At 35.7% G+C, this 22,280-nt stretch overlaps 1 protein-coding gene and 1 pseudogene across 3 annotated transcripts in view; both read left to right on the top strand.

Annotated features, from left to right (window-relative positions):
• The window catches only part of FASTKD1 (FAST kinase domains 1), a 42,411-nt gene that overhangs the window by 5,696 nt on the left and 14,435 nt on the right, over positions 1 to 22,280 (top strand). For 2 of the 3 annotated variants that reach the window (XR_004385301.1, XM_032880396.1), the window contains exons 4-7: positions 11,698 to 11,823; positions 13,773 to 14,171; positions 16,334 to 16,444; positions 17,322 to 17,453. Coding sequence is in view for 2 of the 3 variants with exons in the window: in XM_032880396.1 (XP_032736287.1) it covers positions 11,698 to 11,823; positions 13,773 to 14,171; positions 16,334 to 16,444; positions 17,322 to 17,453 (768 nt within the window). In the remaining variant the exon portion in view is untranslated. The remainder of the gene's footprint in view (positions 1 to 11,697; positions 11,824 to 13,772; positions 14,172 to 16,333; positions 16,445 to 17,321; positions 17,454 to 22,280) is intronic. The other variant, XM_032880397.1, reaches the window with a different exon arrangement.
• LOC116880872 lies at positions 290 to 2,810 on the top strand (annotated as a pseudogene).

The raw sequence follows: 22,280 nt of genomic DNA, 5'->3' as shown, positions 1-22,280 counted from the left end.
TCTACCAAGGACACACCAAATCTCCAGATACCTAGGGAACAACTGTCTCAGAAAGGACCTGAGGACTGGCTGAACAACTCTTCCACAACAAATGATCCAAGGCTACCTTGAGATAGGTAGGAGAAGTGGAGCCATGTTCTCACCAAGAACCCCACTCCCTACTCAGTGATTCGAAAGAGGGAGGGATCTATCCCTGAGGAGTGAGGGATTTGTGCCACACATCAGGAATCCCAACTCTTGGGATCTGTACCGCAGAGATGAGCTCTCAAATGTATGGCTTTGAAAACCAATGGGGCTTACATCAAGGAGACCCAAGGGTTGTGGAGACTCTGCTCTGAAAGTGCTCATACTACATAAGAGTAGCAGTTTGGAAGTGCCGCTCCCATATGTGATGGATTCACTAGGTAAGCTTTAAGCGCCTGCTAGAAGGACAGGGGTCTATTGGAATTCTCTCTGTGTCTAGAAATAGTGCCCCTGGTGGGCACTATTTCTCTACTCTTGTACCTTGCTAGCACCAGAACTGGCATGTGCTATTTTTGCAATCTTCCTCTACCTTATAAAAGCTGTTTGCCTTGTCTTTTGTTCTTCTGTGACTCTGCCCCACCAAACCTATTGGACCAACTTGCCCTGACTCAGGGCTCCCCGTAGCCCCACACTGCTAAAGCTGGTAGGCAGCTTTGTCTTGGCCTGGTGCTCCTCCTTGGCCCTGCCAAGGCTGGCAAGTATGGCAGTCCATAGAGGGAAGACCCTCTAAACACCTGCCTCTGGTGTCCAGGCAGGCTTATGTTTCTGGGACCTATGGGACTGAAAAAATCAGAGAGTTCTTGGCAGGCATTATAATACCCACAAAGCACTACACATATAAGCAGACTGTAGTGTCCCAGTCTTCCTGTGACCACTCCTTCAAGACTGAAGAGATAGGTATGTTGCCTAATACATAGGAACAGACACCAAAAGTCAAAGAAAAATGAGAAAACAAAGGAATATGTTCTAAATGAAAGAAGATAAAACCCCTGAAAAAACCTTAATGAAACACAGGTAAGTAACTTACCTGATAAAGAGTTTAAGATAATGGTCTTAAAGATGCTCACTGATCTCAGGAGAAGCATGGATAAACATAAAACTTTAAGAAACAGATGGAAAACATAAGAAAATATAAACAGAAGTCATGGAACTGAAGAATATAATAAATAAACTGAAAGACCTACAACAGAGGTTCAACAGCAGACTAGATGAACCAGAAGAAAGGATTAGTGACTGAGACCAGGGGAGTGGAACTCACTTAAACAGCAGCAAGGGAAAAAAAAAAAAGTGGAATTAGCTTATGGGGGCCATGGGACAACATCATGTGAAATAATGTTCTCATCATAGGTGTCCCAGAAAGAGAGGAGAGAGGGATAGAAAACGTATTTGAAGAAATAATAGCTGAAAACTTCACTAACTGGGGAAGGAAACAGACATTTAGATCTAGGAGTCCCAAAGAGTTCCAAATAAGGTGAACCCAAAGAGATTCACACCAAGACACATTATAATTAAAACATCAAAAGTTAGAGAATCTTAAAAGGAGCAAGAGAAAAACAGCTTGTTTTGTACAAGGGACCCTCCCTCATCCCCCCCCCTCCCCCAGCCCAAGATTCTTATCAGGTTTTTCAGCAGAAACTTTGCAGGTCAGAGGGAAGTCATGTGATATATTCAAAGTGCTGAAAGCAAAAAAACTTCTAACCAAGACTATACCTGAGAAGGTTATCATTCACAATTGAAAGAGAGAAAGTTTTCCAGACAAACAAAAACTGAACAAGTTCCCCACTACTCAACTAGACTTATAAGACATTAAAGGTACTTCAAGTTGAAAAGAAAGGCCAATTGGTAACAAGAAACATATGAAAGTAAAGAACTACAGCCAGAAAACAGATAACAAAATGACAATGAGTAGACACCCATCTATAATTATTTTAAACACAAATGGACTGATGCCCACTTCTAGCTCTGTGGCCTCAGCATGGTTGCTTTAGGTGTCCTGAACTGCATGGCAGTGTGGTGGCTCTGGTGGGCAGCCAGTAACAACTCCATAGAAGTGCCAGTTTGGGGAGAACTGGGGGACTGGAGGCTGGGCTGAATCCTCACCAGACTCTCTTTCTCCACCCAGGCAGAGCCTGGCTGCCAACCCCTCTGGCTATAGGCCCCTTGAGTTCCCAAACTGGTCCTAGAAAGATGGCTGCCCTGCACTTACAGTGAAAGACTAGCTTCGAAGAAAAGCCCAAAGGGAGAAGTTTGCAAGATGAATTGTACTGCTGTCAGGGGAAATGGATGCTAGATTGCAGGCATGGCAGCTTAAGCCGTAGGAGAAGTTGCAGAAAGAAGAAAAAGAAAAAATGCCCTTAAACCTGAAGGGGCTCTACTGCAGAACCTACTACTAGGTCAATAAAGAGCAATTCTGATCTCTCTTCCCCAGCCTCTCTACCTTTCTTTTCCATCAATTACGTGCCTCATCCTAGCCAGAAAAGAACCTTCATGTTCCCCATCTGTCTTCAGAGCACAAGATCACCACCTAGAGGGGTTGTCTCAGTGCCTTCATCCCTGGCTCCATTCCAGTTCAGCAGGATCTTGCTTTTGGATACCTACCCCTTTTGCAGGCCATAAGGCTGCGCAACTATGAACACTAGCTGCTCTGTGAACATGAAGAAGGGGAAGCAGTTTTCCTGGTTTTAGCTAAGGACTTGAGCCTTTAATAGCTCATATACAGCTCAGGCCACATATGGTTATTCATTTAATAATGTTTTGATGAAAAGAGCAAACCCCCACCCCACAAAAATGGATTAAATTCTTCAATCAAAAGATATAGAGTGGCTGAATGGGCTTAAAAAAAAAAAAAAGCAAGATCCATCTATATGCTGCCTATAAGAGGCTCCCCTCAGATGTATTGACACATACAGTTTAAAAGTGAAGAAATGGAAAAACTTGTTTCATGCAAATGGAAACCAAAAGTAAGCTGGGGTAGCTATTCTTACATCAGACAAAGTAGACTTAAAATAGACTGTAATAAAAGAAAAAGATGGGCATCACATAATGATAAAGGGCTCAATCTAGCAAGAAGATACAACATTTGTAAATATTTATGCACCCAACATAGGGGCACTTAGAAGTATAAAGCAATATTAACAGACCTAAAGAGAGAAATTGACAGCAACCTAATGATAATAAGGGCCTTTAATATCCCACTTACATCAATGCATACAAAAATAATAAGGAAACATCAGCCTTAAAACACATCAGACCAGATGAATTTAGGTATATGTGGAACATTCTACCAAAAAGCAGCAGAATACACATTCCTCTCAAGTGGAACATTCTCCAGGATTAATAATATGTTTGGCTACAAAACAAGTCTCAAGAAATTTTGGAAGATTGAAACCCTATCAAGCATCTTTTAAGACCACGGTGATATGACAGTGGAAATCAATCAACAAAAAAACCTGGAAAAATCACAAATATGTAGATATTTAACAACATGCCACCAGACAACCAATGGATCAATTAAGAAATTGAAGGAGAGGGGTGCCTGGGTGGCTCAGTGGGTTAGGGCCTCTGCCTTTGGCTCAGATCATGATCTCAGGGTCCTGGGATTGAGCCCCGCATCAGGCTCTCTGCTCAGCAGGGAGCCTGCTTCCTCCCCTCTCTCTGTCTGCCTCTCTGCCTACTTGTGATCTCTGTCAAATAAATCAATAAAATCTTAAAAAAAAATTAAAGGAGAAATAAAAAAATACCTTGATAAATGAAAATGAAAATATAGCTTTCCAAAATCTGCAGCAAAAGCATTTCTAACAGGGAAGTTCGTAGTGATAGAGGCCTACCTCAGGAAACAAGTAAAATCTGAAATAATCCAACTTTATACCTAAAGGAACTAGAAAACAAAGAGCAAAGGAAGCCCAAAATTAGTAGAAGGAAGGAAATAACAAAGGTCAGAGAAGAAATAAATGACATAGAGACTAAAAAGGGGCACCTTTGTGGCTTGGTCGGTTAAGTGTTTGACTCTTGGTTTCAGCTCAGGTCGTGATCTCAGGGTTGTGAGATTGAGTCCCAGTTGGGCTCTGCTCTCAGCATGGAGTCAGTTTGAGATTTTTTCTCGCTCCCTCCTCCTCCACCCATCCCCCAATTTGTGCACATGCTTGCGTGCACTCTCTCTCAAATAAAAAAATAGACTAGAGAGAAAATAGAAAAGACCAGTGAGGGTCACCTAGGTGGTTCAGGTGGTTAAGCTTCTGCCTTTGACTCAGGTCATGATCTTGGGGTCCTGGGATTGAGCCCCACGTCGGTGGGGAGCCTCCCTCTCCTTTGCCCCCAACCCTGGCCCACTTGTGCACTCTCTGTCTCTCAAATAAATAAAATCTTAAAAAGAAAAAAAGGAAAAGGTCAATGAAACTAAGCTGGCTCTTTGAAAAAGTAAACAGTTGATAAACGTCTAACTATTTACTAGGAAAAAGAACTTAAATAAATGAAATCTGAAATGAAAGAGGGAGCATTATAATTGATACCAAAATAATACAAAGGCTAATGAGAGGCCAATAAATTGGACAACTTAGAAGAAATGGGTAAATTCCTAGAAACAAATAGTCTTCCAAGACTAAATAATGAAGAAATAGTTTGGATAGACCAATTACTAGCAAGGAGATTGAATCAGTAATCAAAAAACTCCCAACAGAGTGGAAGACGAACCATGAAAGACTATGGACTCGGGAAAACAAACTGAAGGTTTAGAAGGTTTTAGAAGGACTAGGGAAATGGGTAAGCCTCATATGGGTATTAAGGAGGGCATGGATTGTATGGAGCACTGGATGTTATATGCAAACAATGAATCATGGAACACTACATCAAAAACCAATGATGTACTGTATGGTCACTAACATAACACAATAAAAATAAATAAAATAAATGAATGAATGAATTTTGAAAACTCCCAACAAACAGGAGTCCAGGAGAAGACAGCTTCAGTGGTGAATTCTACCAAACTTTCAAAGAGGATTTAATTCCTATTCTTCTCAAGCTCTCCCAGAAATCTGAAGAGGAGGGAACGCTTCCAAACTCATTTTACAAGGCCAGCATTACTCCGATACCAAAAGCAGGCAAGGACACCATAGAAAAAGAAAATTACAAGTCAGTATCCCTAATGAACATAGATGTAAAAATTCTGAACAAAATATTAGCAGGCCAAATTTAATAATACATTAAAAAGATCATATACCATTGTCAAGTGAGATTTATTCCAAGGGTGCAAGGATGGTTCAACATCCACAAATCAATCAGTGTGATATACCACATTAACGAAATGGAGGATAAAAATTTTATGAACATCTCAATAGATGCAGAAAAAGCATTTCACACAATTTAACATGTATTTATGATAAAAAAAGAAAACAAAACAAACTATCTACAAAGTAGGTAGATAGGGAATGCCCCTCATCATAATAAAGGCCAAGGGCAACGTCAACAAAACAAAATAAACCTAGTAGACTACATTAAACTAAAAAACTTTTGCACACTGAAGAAAATCATCAACAAAATAAAAAGGCAACCTACTGAATGGGAAGAGATCTTTGAAAATCATATATCTGAATAGGGATTAATATCCAAAATATATGGAGAACTCCTACAACTCAATAACAACAGTCTGATTAATTAATTAATATGGGTAGAGAACGTGAATAGATCATCTTCCAAAGAAGACACAGATGGCCAATGGGCACATGAAAATATTCTCAACATCACTAATCATTGGAATTGCAAATCAGAACCACTGTGAGGTATCATCTCACTATTGTTGGAATGGCCATTATCAAAAAGACAAGAAGTAACAAGTGTTGGTGAGGATTTGAGGAAAAGGGAGCCCTCTTGCACTATTGGTGGGAATATAAATTGGTAGAGTCACTATGGAAGACATTATGGAGTTACCACAGAAACTAAAAACAGAATCACCATATGATCCAACAAGTCCACTTCTGGGTATTTATCCAAAGAAAATAAAAATACTAAACAAAGATGTGTGTTCATGGCAGCATCATTTATAATATTCAAGATATGGAAACAACCAGAGTGTCCACCAATGGATGAATGGATAAAGATGTGTGTGTACATACATGAACACACACACATAATGATATTACCCAGCCATAATAAAGAATAAAATCTTGCCATTTGTAAACACATGGATGGACATTGTGGATATTAGGCCAAGTAAAATAAGTCAGGCAAAGACAATATGATTTCATTTTATATGGAAATTAAAAACAAATGAGTGAACAAAAGAAAACTTACAAAGGCAGAGAATAGATTGATGGTTGCCAGAGGGGAGGGTAGTTGGAAGATGGGCAAAATAAGAGAAGGTGGTGGGCAGGAGGTACAAATTTCCAGTCACAAGTCATAGGGTTGCAATGTACAGCATGGTGACCTTAGTCAATGATATTGTGTTACATATTATGTAACTTTATATGATAACAAGAGGAAGCTGGACTCATTGGGGTAATCTTTTCACAGTGTATATAAATACTAATTCATCATGTATACAAATATCAATATCAATAAATATCAATTCATACTGAAACTAATGTAATGTCAAATGTCAATTATACCTTGATAAAAAATAAAATGAAAACCATGGAACACAAAGAGCACAAATACATGAACACAAAGAGCACAAATACATGTTACTAAATAATGAATTGATGAACCAAGAAGTCAAACAAATAAAAAATAACATTGAAACAAATGAAAATTAAAAAGCCAAGTTTCCAAGATCTTTGGGAGGCAGTAGAAGTCTTGAGGGAAGTTTATAGTAATACAGGCTGACATCAAGAAGCAAGAAAAATCTCAAACAATGTAACCCTACACCTAAAGGAGTTAGAAAAAGAAGAACAAACAAAACCCATACTGAGCAAAAGGAAGGAAATAATGAAGGTTAGATCAGAAATAAATGATATAGAAACTAAAATATACAATAGAAAGGTCAATGAAACCAGGAGCTTGTTCTTTGGAAAGATCGATAATATTGATAAACCTCTAGCTGGAGTTATCAGAGAGAGAGAGCAAGCAAAAGAGAGAGAGAACCCAAATAAAATCACTAATGAAAAAGAAGAAATAACAACCAACACCACAGGTGGCGTTTGGGGTGGCTCAGTCAGTTAAGTGTCCAGGTCTTGGGTTTTTGGCTTAGGTCAAGATATCATGGTTCTTGGATTGAGCTCTGTGTCAGACTCCGTGATTAGCAGGGAGTCTGTTTAGGATTCTCTTTCTCCCTTTCCCTCTACCATCCCACTGCTCATGCTCTCTCTCTCTCTGTAAAATGAGTAAAATCTTTAAAAAAGAGTACCAACACCACAGAAATACAAACAACTATAATATGAAAGCCTATATGCCAACAAATTGGACAACTTAGAAGAAATGAATAAATTCTTAGGAACATATAACTTACCAAAACTAAAGCAGGAGGAAATAGAAAATTTGAACAGACTGATTACCAGCAATGAATCTGAATCAGTTATCAAAAAAACAAAAATCAGAAGTCCAGGACCAAATGCCTTCACAAGCGAATTCCACTAAACATTTAAAGAAGAGTTAATATCTATTATTCTCAAACTATTCCAAAAAATAGAAGAGGAAGGAAAACTTCCAAATTCATTCCATGAGGCCAGTGTCAACATTGATACCAAAATCAGATAAAGACACCACCAAAAAAGGGAACTACAGGCCAGTATCTCTAATGCATATGAATGCAAAAATCCTCAATGAAATATTAGCAAATTGGAGCAATAATACATTAAAAAAATAATATATCACAATCAAGTGGGATTTATTCCAGGGATGCAAGCTTGGTTTAATATTCACAAAATAATCAATGTGATACATCACCAATAGAAAAAAGGATAAAAACTGGCCACTTCATTAGATTTAGAAAAAGCATTTGACAAGGTACAACATCCATTCATGATCAAAACCCTCTGCAACAAAGCCCAACATCAAAAAAACTTTATATGAAAAACCCACAGCCAACATCTTTCTCAAGAGTGAAAAACTGAGACCTTTTCCCCTAAGGTCAGGACAAGACAACACCACCTTTATTCAACATACTACTGGAAGTCCTAGCTACAGCAGTTAGCCAACATAAAGAAATAAAAAGCATCCAAATTTAAAGGAAGAAGTAAAACTCTCAAAATTCGCAGATGACATGATACTAAATATAGAAAAACCTTAAAGACTCCAACAATAATGTAAAAAAAAAGGAAAGACATTCATGTTCATGGATTGGAAGAACATATTGGTAAAAATGTCTGTACTAGCCAGAGCAGTCTACAGATTTAATGCAATCCCTATCAGATATCAACAGCATTTTTCACAGAACCAGAACACACAATCCTAAAATTTGTATGGAACTACAGAAGACCTCTAATAGCCAAAGCAATCTTGAAAAAGAAAAACAAAACTGAAGGTATCACAATTTCAGATTTCAAGTTATATGACAAAGCAGTAGTAATTAAAACAATATGGTACTGGCATAAAACTAGACAGATCAATGGAATATAACAGAAAACCCAGAAATAAGCCCACAATTACATGGTCAATTAATATTTGACAAAGGAGGAATCAATATCAAATGGGCAAAAGACAGTCTGTGCAACAAATGGTGTTTTGAAAGCTGGACATCCATATATAAAAGGATGAAATTATACTACCTTTTTTTCACCATACACCAATATTAACTCAAAATGGATTAAAGACCTAAATGTGAAACCTGAAACCATATAAATCCTTGAAGAGAGCATAGCCAGTAATTTCTCTGACATTGATCATACCAACATTTTTCTAGATACATCTCCTGAGTCAGGGAAAATAAAAGCAAAAATAAACTATTGGGACTATATCAAAATAAAAAGCTTTTGCATAGTAAAGGAAATAATCACCAAAACTAAAAGGCAGCTTACTGAGTGGGAGAAGATATTTGCAAAGGACATATCCAATAAGGGTTAATATTCAAAATATATAAAGAACTGATACAACTGAACACACCAAAAACAAATAACCTAATTAAAAATGGGCAAAGACATGAACAGACCTTTCTTCAAAGAAGACATCCAGATGGCTAACAGACACATGAAAAGATGCTCAACATCACTCATCATTGTGGAAGTGCAAATCAAAACTACAATGAGATAATTCCTCACACCTGTCAGAATGGCTAAAATCAACAACACAAGAAACAGGTATTGTTGAGGATTTGGAGAATGAGGAGCCCTCTTGCACTGTTGGTGGGAATGTAAACTGGTGCAGTAACTGTGGAAAACAGTATGGAGGTTCCCCAAAAAGTTAAAAATAGAGCTACCCTATGATCCAGTATTGGCACTACTGGGTATTTACCCCAAAAATGTAAGAACACCAATTCAAAGGGATACATACACTCCAATGTTTATAGCCCCTTTATTTACAATAGTCAAACTATGGAAGCTGCACAATAGATGAGTGGCTGAAGAAGATATAGTACATTTATATGATAGAATATTATTCAGTTTTTAAAAAGAATGAAATCTTACCATTTACAACAACACAGTGAAGCTAAGGAGTATAATGCTAAGTGAAATAAGAGAAAGACAAATAACATATAATCTCACTCATATGTGGAATTTAAGAAACAAAACAAATGAGGAAAGGGAAAAGAAAGAGAGGAGAGACAAACCAAGAAACAGACTGTTAGGTATGGAGAACAAACAGATGGTTACCACAAGGGAAGTGAGTGTGTGTGGGGTGGGGGGTGGGGGTGGCCAAAGTAGGAAATGGGGATTAAAAAGTGAAAAAACAAAACCATCAAAACATAGAACAGCTCTCCTAAACCAAGTAGAAACCTAGGGCAGAAAGGAAAGGATTGACTATGTTGCAGAAGAAACAACAGGATTTTACCTGTAGACAGAGAGGAGCAGGCTCAACACTGGTTATTATAACCCTATCTTAAGACCTTTCAACATATTGCTTCTTAAAGTATAAACTATGACACATTCTTAAAACTGTAGTTAAATATGGGTGAGTTCTTCAGGCCTTTGTTGATATGTACTGGATTAAATTAAATAGGATCAAACAGTTCTCTGGCTTGAGAAATTCTACATTTACTGAATTGTGATTTTAGTAAGTCTCATGACCTAAACTCATCTGTCTTCTCTTCACCATTTTTGCATTCTCTTTATCTGTAACTAACTTTTTTTGAGAGTAAGGAGAAATATCTTATTTCTTTTGTGAGCAGTAAGGAGAGATACCTTATTTCTTTTGTGAGCAGTCCAAACTGGATTTTTGGGTTAAATTTGGTCATTGTTGCCAATAGCTCAGATTTTTAAAATTTTTTCTTTAAAGCAGCACTGTTATGTGTATTATGCTGCATGAACAAATCAGTTGTAAAGTAGATGCTTTTTTTTTTTGTTTTTCTGTTAAACAGTTCAATTTCAATTACAGTTGTACTTCCCAGTCAACCAGGCATTTCTTTTTAATTTTTCATTTCAAAATAGCTTAGAAGATTTTATTCTATATGATGTTTTTTATTTTTAGTGATACTTTCATTTTTTCATATTGATAATATTTAAAAATTTTTAAAACTCTAATTGTATTTCCTATGTAGAATTTTTAGTAGTATCATAAAATAACATTAACTCATGTTTTTTTTGGTCTCTGTGGCTTATTATGTTAATTTTTTGTTACTACATTAGCTATTAACCAATGAGTTTGTTAAAATGTTTATAAATGTTATATCAACATAATTTGTAATGATTCAAATAGGACACATTATGGGTTAACACTATATGATGGACTCTAGCAAGGGTAATTATCATGTATTTGAATTAGCATGTATTTGTTTTAAAGATTCCTCCATGATTTGAATGATTCAGTTTGTTCTTTTTTATTGTGTGGCATTTTATGAATAAGTACAATTTATCCAGTGTATTTTTTTTTAAGATTTTATTTATTTATTTGATAGAGATCACAAGCAGGCAGAGAGGCAGGCAGAGAAAGAGAGGGAAGCAGACTCCCTGCTGAGCAGAGAGCCCGATGCGGGGCTCGATCCCAGGACCCTGGAATCATGACCTGAGCAGAAGGCAGAGGCTTTAACCCACTGAGCCACCCAGGCGCCCTATCCAGTGTATTTTTGATAGATATTTAGATTGTTTCGAGTTTTTTGCTATTAACATATTGTGTTGCTGTGGACTTCTTTATGCCTGTTTTAGTAAATTCTGAGTCCTTTTTTTCTTTTTTTTTAATCTGTAACAATTCTCCTTTCTTTTCTTCTGTCTTGCCATTTTCTTATTGAAGAAATGGGATCATTTTTCCTATAGAAAAATTCACAGTCTTGTTATAGTAATGGTTGTTTTGTTAATGTAGAATCTTATGTTGAAATTGATCTGTCACCTCAAAAAATGAATAGATTAATGATTCAAATAGTTTGAAGTGATTTTTCCCTTTAAAAAATCTTCCAATAGTATTTGACTTTTTAATTGTTAGCATGGGTTACTTTTATAATAGTAAAAAAATCAACATGTAAAAAATATTCCTTTTGTGTTAGTAATGTATTAGTAATATATTAATAATTCTGATGGCTTTTTATTTTATAATTGTATATTGTGTTTTAAGTGAAAGTAAATAGTAATGATATCCTTTGTATATTTCCTTTAATAGGTTTGATATTAATGTGCTGTCAAAATTTTCCTCTTGCCTAGCAAGTCAACATTTGTATTCCAGTCCACTAATGGGAAAAATAGCCGATATTGTACATAAGAACCTGGAAACCATAGAGGACTTAAGGTAAATGTACTTAAGGTAAATATATGATAGATCTGGGCTTTGGATACATATACACTTAGATTTACCACTTACTTCCTATGTGACTTCAATCTCTTGAAACTTTAGTATCCTTATCTATAAAATAGTACTACTTTGGAATCTTCTTTGCAATGTTCCTGTGGGAATTAGAGATAAAGTATTAAAACAGAACATGATATTGTTGAAATCTGTGAAATATTTGAGATTTTACTTTACTGTAAAAGCTGAAAAGTTTGCAGCTCCCAGTGACCTCATTTAACTTTAATTACCTTCCTAAAGACCCTGTCTCCAAATATAGTCACATTGAGGGCTAGGACTTTAATATATGGAGTTTTGTGAGGGGACAGTTTAGTCTGTAGCGTACATCAGTGTTCATAGCAGCTTTAGTTGCAATAGTCAAAAGGTGGAAATAACCTAAATGTTCATTGATAGATAGCTATCATGATATATAGGTACAATGGGATATTATCCAGCCTTAAAAAGGAAGGAAATTCTGATGCATGCTACAAAATGGGTGACATTATGCTAAGCCAAACACAAAAGGACAAATATTGTATGACTCCACTTAAATGAGCTCCCAGAATAGTCACATTCATAAAAGCAGAAAGTAGAATGGTTATTGCTAGGGGCTGGCAGGGGTGAAGAATTGAGAGTTACTGTTTAAATGGGTAAGGAGTTTTAGTTGGAGAAGATGAGAAAGTTCGGCAGGTGGATAGTAGTAATGACTGTAGAACAATGTGAATATACTTAATACCACTGAACTGTATACTTAAAATGCTTAAAATGGTAAGTTTTATGTTATATATATATATTTTTACAAACATAGAGCAATGTAGCTTGTAAAAGCAGAGAAAATAAAAATCATTGTAAACTTTTTTAACTTTAAAAAATTATTGTAGACCCCTTTGAGAATCTAATAAAATCTTTGGGTATTTCCCTACTCTAAACTGCAATTACAAATATACATAAAATTAAAAAAATCATTTCAGAGGCTTTATGGTTAAATGAAATAGCAATATTAAGTTACCAGTTAATGTTGCTTAATATTAACATGAAACATTTGAGTCGAGAAGTCAAAGTATTGTACAACTGGGTTTTAAAAATATATTTGTTTTATTGGAAAGGTTGAAGAAATTTGGAAACTAAAATAAATGCAAACAGTCCCCTTGTCGTAAGGGTTGAGATAGTTTACATTTTTTCTGTAGATGTTTTATAATTATCATCCTTGAGCATTTGTTATATACCTTTTCCATTTTGCATTTCTTATCCATTATGGGTATTTGTGGTTTTCTGATTTTTGTATTATGTAAGATCTGTGTTTTGAAAGCAGAGACCTCACCTTTGTAATTTTGATGTCTCCCTCAATGCCTGGAAGAGTGATTTATATTCCCTAAAAGTATTTTTAGTGAAGAAATATTAAATGCTATGTTATATTCTTAGTACTTACTTAACTTAGTACTTACTGTCATATATTACTATTTGCCTAGCATAAGACATTAAAAAATATGAAATCATTTATTAGTGAGAAATATTTTGCCAAGATTTTTATTAGTAAGTTACAGATACAAAGAGAAAGGAGTAACAAACAAAGTGAAGTCTATTGCCAAAAATAAAAATTGAGATTTTTAATGTTGCATTCATGGGCTATTGGTCCAAAGTGATTTCTGAGTGAATTTCACTAAAATATTTTCCTTCAAGGCAGTTATCTATAGAATGAGATATTATGCACACTTAACAAAAGATATTACTGCAATTTTAAAAAATCTACATTTGATTACTAGGAGGCCCCATAAGAATATTTAAAGGCAAAATTCTGTGGTATAAAACCCATAATATTTTAACGAGTTCTTTTCCATATCGAATCATTTAGTCTTAGAATTGTTCTTTATTCTTAAATAAAGTGAAAATCTTTGCATCTTTTTCCTTTTTAGGTCCTTGTCTGTATTGATGGTCAGCATATCTTCTTTAATATCACAGCGTTTTCAGGAACAATTAGTGAACAAAACAGAACATCTTTTTGATACCATAGATTCTTCTCAGGTCAACGTTGCAAGAAGAATAGTAATATTTCTCCGAAATATTAGATATAGTTATTACCCACTATTAGGAAGGTGTAATGAAGTGTTTTTAAGCAATATGAACGACCTTGATTTGGATTCCATCAGTAAAATACTTAGTCTATATCACTCTCTACGGTTTCATAGTTTTGAATTTATTAAAATGGCTAAAAAGAGGCTAACTGAAATGATTCCTCTGTTTGATCACCCTGATGGCTTTGTAAAACTGTTTGTAGCACTGGGACCCATTGCAGGACCTGAAGAAAAGAAACAGTAAGTTCAGCTAAAATTGCTTTACTTTTCTTGTTGTAATTGAATGGAACCTTGCACGCTTAGACCTTGAAGTTCTGGAAGGCACACATACTACCCCATGCAGCTCTGGAAGGGAGAATAATCTCTTATGTCTGCTCTTTGACCCCTTCTGATTGTTTTAATTTACATCTCAAACTCAATTTACTGTTAAATTCTGAGAAAGGACCAGTAACTCCATGGTGGTGGCCAACATAAGAAAGGATAAGGGAGATGGATATTCTCTGTAGGGAATGTCATTTAAGTGTTTTTATTCTCCCTTCCTGGGCCAGATGACTGACACTACACATAGATATAAGACTTTCCCACCTCTAGTATGGGGTGTAGAATATTCAGAATTATAATAGTCCTAACAATGGACCATTCTGTTCTTTGTTGTCTTCATATTCGTCATCAAAGGCATTGATTGCTTAAGCACCTTGGTAAATGTTCTCTTACCGGGTTGGAGTGAATTTCATCTTTTCCCTATCTTTTAAAAATTCCCAGTTTTACCAGATATTGATGTAGGTAGAATTGTTTGGGATATAAAGATGGGCCAACATTAAATTAATGTATGATTCTTAAGTATGAGCAAAGAGATAAGTATGATTGGTTGATTCAGTTAAGCAGGGGTTCCAAACGTTGTATAATAGAGGTTATCTACATCATTACTCTCTTACCAAAGATTCATGGAGAGTTATTTTTAAGGGTCCTAAATTATATAAAGATATTTAAGGATACATTTTAAGAGATTGTATCAAGATGGGAACAAGATGACTACTTAAAGAGGTTTTATTGAATTTATTTATTTATTTATTGCCACCAAGTACTGTTGGAATCTCATATGCTAAAGCAGTACAAAAGTTGAATTTAACTGGCTCCCTGCCTTCAAAGAATTTATATTCCAACCAGGAGGATAGAAATGTATATATAATTAAAATGTGTAAATACCATGATATTGCAATACCGTTACAAATAGGTACTCAAATTAGTGATAGAAATAGTAGATAGGAAAATGAGAGAAAAATGTGGACATAAATGGCTGGGAAAAGCTTTGAGTAGAAGCTGGGTTTGAAATGTTTGATAAGGTCATTGAAAAGGATGGTGTAGAGCTGTCCAGTATGAACAGAGAATTAATTTATCCTATTACCTTCAGATTTCATGTTTTGGGCTTGCTTTCTAAATTATTCTATAGGGGCACCTGGGTGGCAGTTGTTTAAGCGTCTGCCTTCGACTCACATTGTGATCCTGGGGTCCTGGGGTGGAGCCCCACCTGCACTGGGCTCCCTGCTCAGTGGGATCCTGCTTCTCCTTCTCCCTCTGCCGCTCCCCATGGTTGTGTGCTCTCTTCCGTCTCAAATAAATAAAATATTAAAAAAGAAATTATTCTAAAAGATACAATTAAATATAGGTACTTGTATTAGTGTACGCCTTACTTTGGGTGGTTTAAAAATGGATTGTCTTTTTAAATTTTCATTTTATAGTGTCACAGCAAGTATTTAGTATATGAAATTTCTGTTAATATGCAGGTATATTGACTTTCTGATTAGATCTTACTCAATTTAAGATAATTGGGATATTGTTAGAATGTTAGTTTTTAGTTCTTCAGCTCTGTAGTACTGAATAATTTCACTGAATTATATTTTATAATCATTATGACCTTATTTGAGTATCAAGTTAAAAACCTTTTGTCTGTTTTTTTTAAGAGACAGTTTAGGATTAGAGCGTACTGAAGCCTTAATTCCTTTGATAAAAATGATGTATTTTTCTTTATTCGATCATTTATATTATCCCCTCTTATGTGGGGAGAAAATTGATACTGCATATTGAATTCAGTTTTTGTTTGTACTTCTTTTCTATTCATTACCTAATACCTTATTTTTTTTTTAAAGATTTTATTTATTAGAGATAGAATGAGCAAGGGGAGTAGCAGAGGCAGAGGGAAAGGGAGATGAAGGCTCTCTGCTGAGCAGGGAGCCCCACATGAGGCTTTATCCCAAGACCCTGGGATTATGACCTGAGCCGAAGGCAGCCGCTTAACCTACTGAGCCACCCAGGTACCCTACCTAAGAACTTATTTTAAAAAAGAACTTTTTATAAGCTAGTCATCAGTTTTTCAACATAAAAATATTTTTCTTTACTTCTAGACTTAAATCAACTCTATTATTGATGTCAGAGGAGCTAACGAGCCAGCAAGTCCTAGCAGTGATGGGAGCAATGGAAGAGATGGAAAGCCGAAATTCACATCTGATTAAAAAGTAGTCTTTCCTGAAATTCATGGTGTTACCTTTGCTTGTCATCCATAAGTAACTATTTTTCTTGGGGATGCATTATGTTTTTTTCTATAATCTAGCTGTTGGTTTTGAAGAAATAAGGAATTAACACTTAGATCATTGTTTATTATCTATATAGTTCATTTTTAAAAATAAAGGTTTTTAAATTGTTCGTAACATTTTTCATTTCATTTGCTGCTGCTGTTATTTTCAAGCAGAGCATCATAATCTAGGGAAGTGGAGAGCATCTATGTGAACTTGAATTGGTTCACACCACAGTTTCCTTGAAATCATACTGCCATATATTGTCTTTTTTAAAAAGAAATTTAAGAAGAAAAATACATAGTTAAGATTATATATACTTAATGTTTTATTATCTATTATATGATCCTTTTTAAGGTATTCATTCTGCCCATTTCTTCCAGCATACTCCCTCTTAGCATTTCTCATTGCTTTTAATCCATTCCATTAGAGAGCAAGCGAATTAAGGAAGAAAATCAGTTTTGATAATTGTTAATAACTCTTGGTAAAGATTTCTTTGCAGGGAAAATGTGGAATCTGATGGCTGTTCTGAATTTTTTTTTAATTTAGAAAGTGAAACTTCATGCTTTTCTCCCCTCTTGCTATTAATAATTAAATATTATTTCATTCACACTTTATTGGTAGCTCTTGTATCATTCTATTTTAATTGTTTGCATTTCTTTCACCATTTTGAGACTGATCTTCAAGAGCAGAAAACCTTATTTCATTCATTGCTGTTTCTCTGGCACAGAGCATGTCTGGCATGAAAGAACTCTTCAGTAAATATTTAAGACCTAAATGAATGAATTGATTGTAATATATGTTTTCTCATTCTTTATAGAATTGCTTCCGTCTTGTATAAACATTTGGATAACTATAAACCAGTAGAGTTATTGAAGATAACTCAAGCATTGATTTTTCTACATTTTCAAAGTAAAGAGCTTTTTGTGAAACTCAGAGAATTACTGCGTAGGTAAGGTTAAAATCAAAGTGTTTATTTTATAATCTAGACTCAATATTTGTTCTGTTTAATTATGTGGAGAGTTGTTGGAACTTTTGGAGGCAGAATTAAGTGGCATATTACTTAAAATGTAACACACTTCTCTTTCCCCGTGCGTGTTCTGCCAGTTGAAGCCTGTAGGATGATGAGTTTCCCGACGATGAGTAACATTAAAAAAAACCAAGGCATTTTCCTTTCCTGCAGGAATACAGTAACTATGAAGACTGAGCTGCCCAACAAGTCAAAACTCCATTTGGGAACACTTATATTTAGGGGCCTTCAGTCTGCTTACTTGCCTGTTTTAAGGCATGTTAATTGTTTTAAAGCATATTAAATCTTTTGATTTGTAATTTTAAAAATAAGATATTTAAGAGCAATGTTACTGAAAAAGTATTTTTATGTTTATAATTTAACTTTTTCTGTTTCTCCATGACTATAACATTCATATTTTAACAGGGAAGTTACTCAGTTTTCCAAGGATGTTTATGGAAATGGACTCAAATAGAGTTTTCCTTGAAAAACATAATGACTTGAATGAAACTAAAATTAGATTAATTAATTAATTAGATTAACTTTTTCTTCTCTGTTTTTCTATACTAGTTTGATTTCTTATTTTGATTCCTGAAAGACAAGGGATGGGACCCTATGCCATAATCAAAAGATTGACATAGAGTTGAAAATGATTTTTATTATAATAAAATGATATGCCGTTAAGGTTAAGAGGGATTTGAATTGAAGAATAAGAGATGGCACTTTATGAGGTGAAAATCACGACTAACTCCAAAGAAATAGAAACAATCATCAGAAATTATTATCAGCAGTTATATGCCAATAAGTTAAGCAACCTAGAAGATGTGGATGCATTCCTGGAAACCTATACACTTCCAAGACTGAAACAGGAAGAAATAGACAACCTGAATAGACCAATATCTAGTAACGATATTGAAGCAGTGATCAAAAAACTCTGAAAAAACAGGAGTTCAGAACCTGACGGATTCCCTGAGGAATTCTACCAAACATTCAAAGAAGAGATACCTATTCTCCTGAAGCTGTTTCAAAAAATAGAAACATAAGGAAAACTTCCAGACTCTTCCTATGAAGCCAGCATTACCCTGATTCCCAAACCAGGCAAAGATCCCATCAAAAAGGAGAATTTCAGACCAATATCCCTGATGAATATGGATGCCAAGATTCTCAACAAGATCCTAGCTAATGGGATCCAACAGTACATTAAAAAGATTATCCATTATGACCAGGTGGGATTTATCCTTGGGATTCAAGGGTGGTTTAACATTTGCCAATCAATCAATGTGATAGAACAAATCAATAATAGAAGAGACAAGAACCATATGGTCCTCTCAATTGATGCAGAAAAAGTGTTTGACAAAATACAGCATCCATTCCTGATTAAAGCTCTTCAAAGTATAGGGATAGAGAACGTTTCTCAACTTCATTTCTCAACTTCATAAAATCTATCTATGAAAAACCCACAGCGAATATCATTCTCAATGGGGAAAAACTGACAGCCTTCCCACTGAGATCAGGAACACCACAAGGATGCCCACTCTTGCCACTGTTGTTCAACATAGTACTAGAAGTCCTAGTAACAGCAATCAGACAACAAAAAGAAATAAAAGGTATTCAAATTGGCAAGAAGTCAAACTCTCTCTCTTCGCAGATAATGTGATACTTTATATGGAAAGTCCGAAACACTCCACCCCCAAACTACTAGAACTCATACAGCAATTCAGTAATATGGCAGGATACAAAATCAATGTACAGAAATCAATTGCTTGTTTATACACTAACAATGAAAATATAGGAAGGGAAATTAGAGAATCGATATCATTTATCATAACACCAAGAACCATAAGATACCTGGGAATAAACCTAACCAAAAAGGTAAAAGATCTGTACTCAAGGAACTACAGAACACTCATGAAAGAAATTGAAGAAGACACAAAAACATGGAAGAGCATTCCATGCTCATGAACTGGAAGAATAAACATTGTTAAAATGTCTATACTGCTCAGAGCAATCTATACTTTCAATGCCGTTCCGATCAAAATTCCACTGGCATTTTTCAGAGTGCTGGAACAAACAATCCTAAAATTTGTATGGAACCAGAAAATACCCCAAATCGCTAAGGAAATGTTGAAAAAGAAAAACAAAGCTGGGGGCATCACATCGGCTGATTTCAAGTTTTACTACAAAGGCTGTGATGACCAAGACAGCATGGTATTGACACAAAAGTAGACACACAGGCCAATGGAACAGAGTAGAGAGTCCAAGATATGGGCCCTCAACTCTCTGGTCAAATAACTTCAACAAAGCAGGAAAAAATATACAGTGGAGAAAGGATGGTCTCTTCAAAAAGTGGTGCTGGGAAAATTGGACAGCTGTGTATAGAAGAATGAAACTCAACCATTCTTTTTACACCATACACAAAGATAAACTTGAAATGGATAAAAGACCTCAACGTGAGGCAGGAATCTATCAAAATCCTAGAGGAGAACATAGGCAGTAACTTCTTCAACATTAGTCACAGCAACTTTTTTCAAGACATGTCTCCAAAGGCAAAGGAAACAAAAGCGAAAATGAACTTTTAAGACTCCCTCAAGATAAAAATCTTCTGCATGGCAGAGGGAACAGTCAACAGAACAAAGAGGCAACCCATGGAATGGGAGAAGATATTCGCAAATGACACTACAGACAAAGGGCTGATATCCAAGATCTATAAAGAACTCCTCAAACTCAACTCTCAAAAAACAGATAATCATGTCAAAAAATGGGCAGAAGACATGAACAGACAATTCTCCAAAGAAGACATAAAAATAGCTAATAGACACATGAAGAAATATTCATCATCATTAGCCATCAAGGAAATTCAAATCAAAACCACATTGAGATACCACCTTACACCAGTTACAATGGCCAAAATTAACAGGATAGGAAACAACAAGTGTTGGAGAGGATGTGGAGAAAGGGGAACACTCTTAAATTGTTGGTGGGAATGCAAGTTGGTGCAGCCACTTTGGAAAAGTGTGAAGATTACTCAAAAAATTAAAAATAGAGCTACCCTATGATTCTGCAATTGCACTACTGGGTATTTACCCCAAAGATACAGATATAGTAAAAAGAAGGGCCACCTGTACCCCAATGTTCATAGCAGTAGTGGCCACAATCGCCAAACTGTGGAAAGAGCCAAGATGCCCTTCAACAGACAAATGGATAAAGAAGATATGGTGTACACACACGCGCGCGCACACACACACACACACACACACACAGAGGAATATTACGCAGCCATCAGAAAGGATGAATACCCAACTTTTGTATCAACTTGGATCGGACTGGAAGAGATTATGCTGAGTGAAATAAGTCAAGCAGAGAAAGTTCATTATCATATGGTTTCACTTATGGAGCATAGGGAATAATATGGAGGACATTAAGAGAAGGAAAGGAAAAGTGAGTTGGGGTAAATCAGAGGGGGAGACAAAGCATGAGAGACTGTGGACTCTGAGAAACAAACAGGGTTGTGGAGGGTGGGGGGGGGTGTGGAAAGAGTGAGCCTGGTGGTGGGACTTAAGTAGGACACATATCTCATGGAGCACTGGATGTGGTGCATAAACAATGAATCTAGGAACACTGAAAAAATTAAATTAAATTTCAAAAAACCATTTTGAAAATTTTGGGAAATAGAAAAAAGTATAAAAAGGAAAACAAAGATCATTCCTAAACTCATTTATCCACTGACAACAATTTGGTTTATTTACTTGTGATATGTACTTAAGATGTGTGTAAAATTTTTTTCCCTCCTAGTTGAGAATACAGTTTTGTACTTTTTGCCCCCACTTAGCCTTACCCACTTAGCATTTTCTCACATCATTTAGAACTATTTGTGTATCTTTTTAATGCCTGGAAATTACCCATCATATGACTGTACCATAATTATTTAAGTGTTCTCTCATTGAACATTTAATTTTCAAATTTTAGCCATGTAAAAATATGATACATAACACAAATCTTTGCTAGCATTTTATCTATTTGTAATCCTGTGTATTTAAAAAAAAAATTTAATTGAAGTATAGTTGCCATTTGTTCATATTTTAGATTCTTTTCTCTTTTTAGGAAAAGATTTTTCTTATTTATTCATGAGAGAGAATGGCAAAGGCAGACAGAGCAGGGAACCCGATGTGGGGCTCTGTCCCAGGACCCTGGGATCATGACAAAGGCAGGTGCTTAACCGACTGAGCCACCCAGGCACCCTTTAGATTACTTTCTTAGGCTAGTTTCCTACACAAGGATTGACCATGTCAAATAATGTAATTACTTTTTAAGTTTAGTAAGTAAAGGAGAATGCCTGTGTCGATGGACCCTTGCTAGCATTGCTACTGTGATTATTTTAATATGCTAATTTAATATTTTAAAAAGTAACTCAACAACTTTAATTTACATGATTTTTTCTTCTAGTACTTCTAAGTCAAAAGAGTCTTTTTTTTTTTTTTTAAGATTTTATTTATTTATTTGACAGACAGAGATCACAAGTTGGCAGAGAGGCAGGCAGAGAGAGAGAGAGAGGAGGAAGCTGGCTCGCCACTGAGCAGAGAGCCCATGCGGGGCTCGATTCCAGGACCCCGAGATCAAGACCTGAGCCAAAGTCAGAGACTTTAACCCACTGAGCCACCCAGGCGCCCCCCAAAAGAGTCTTTAAAAACTCCCAGTTTTAAATTTGTAATTTAACAACTGCTGCCCTGGTGGCTGCTTTGGGGGTGGGACTGTTACCATGGGAATTTGGGA

Source organism: Lontra canadensis, unplaced genomic scaffold, assembly GCF_010015895.1.
Source record: "Lontra canadensis isolate GAN:19392208 unplaced genomic scaffold, GSC_riverotter_1.0 scaffold69, whole genome shotgun sequence".
Lineage (NCBI taxonomy): Eukaryota > Metazoa > Chordata > Mammalia > Carnivora > Mustelidae > Lontra > Lontra canadensis.
Note: the sequence above shows the minus strand (reverse complement) of the source record. Positions and strands in the feature narration are given on the sequence as shown.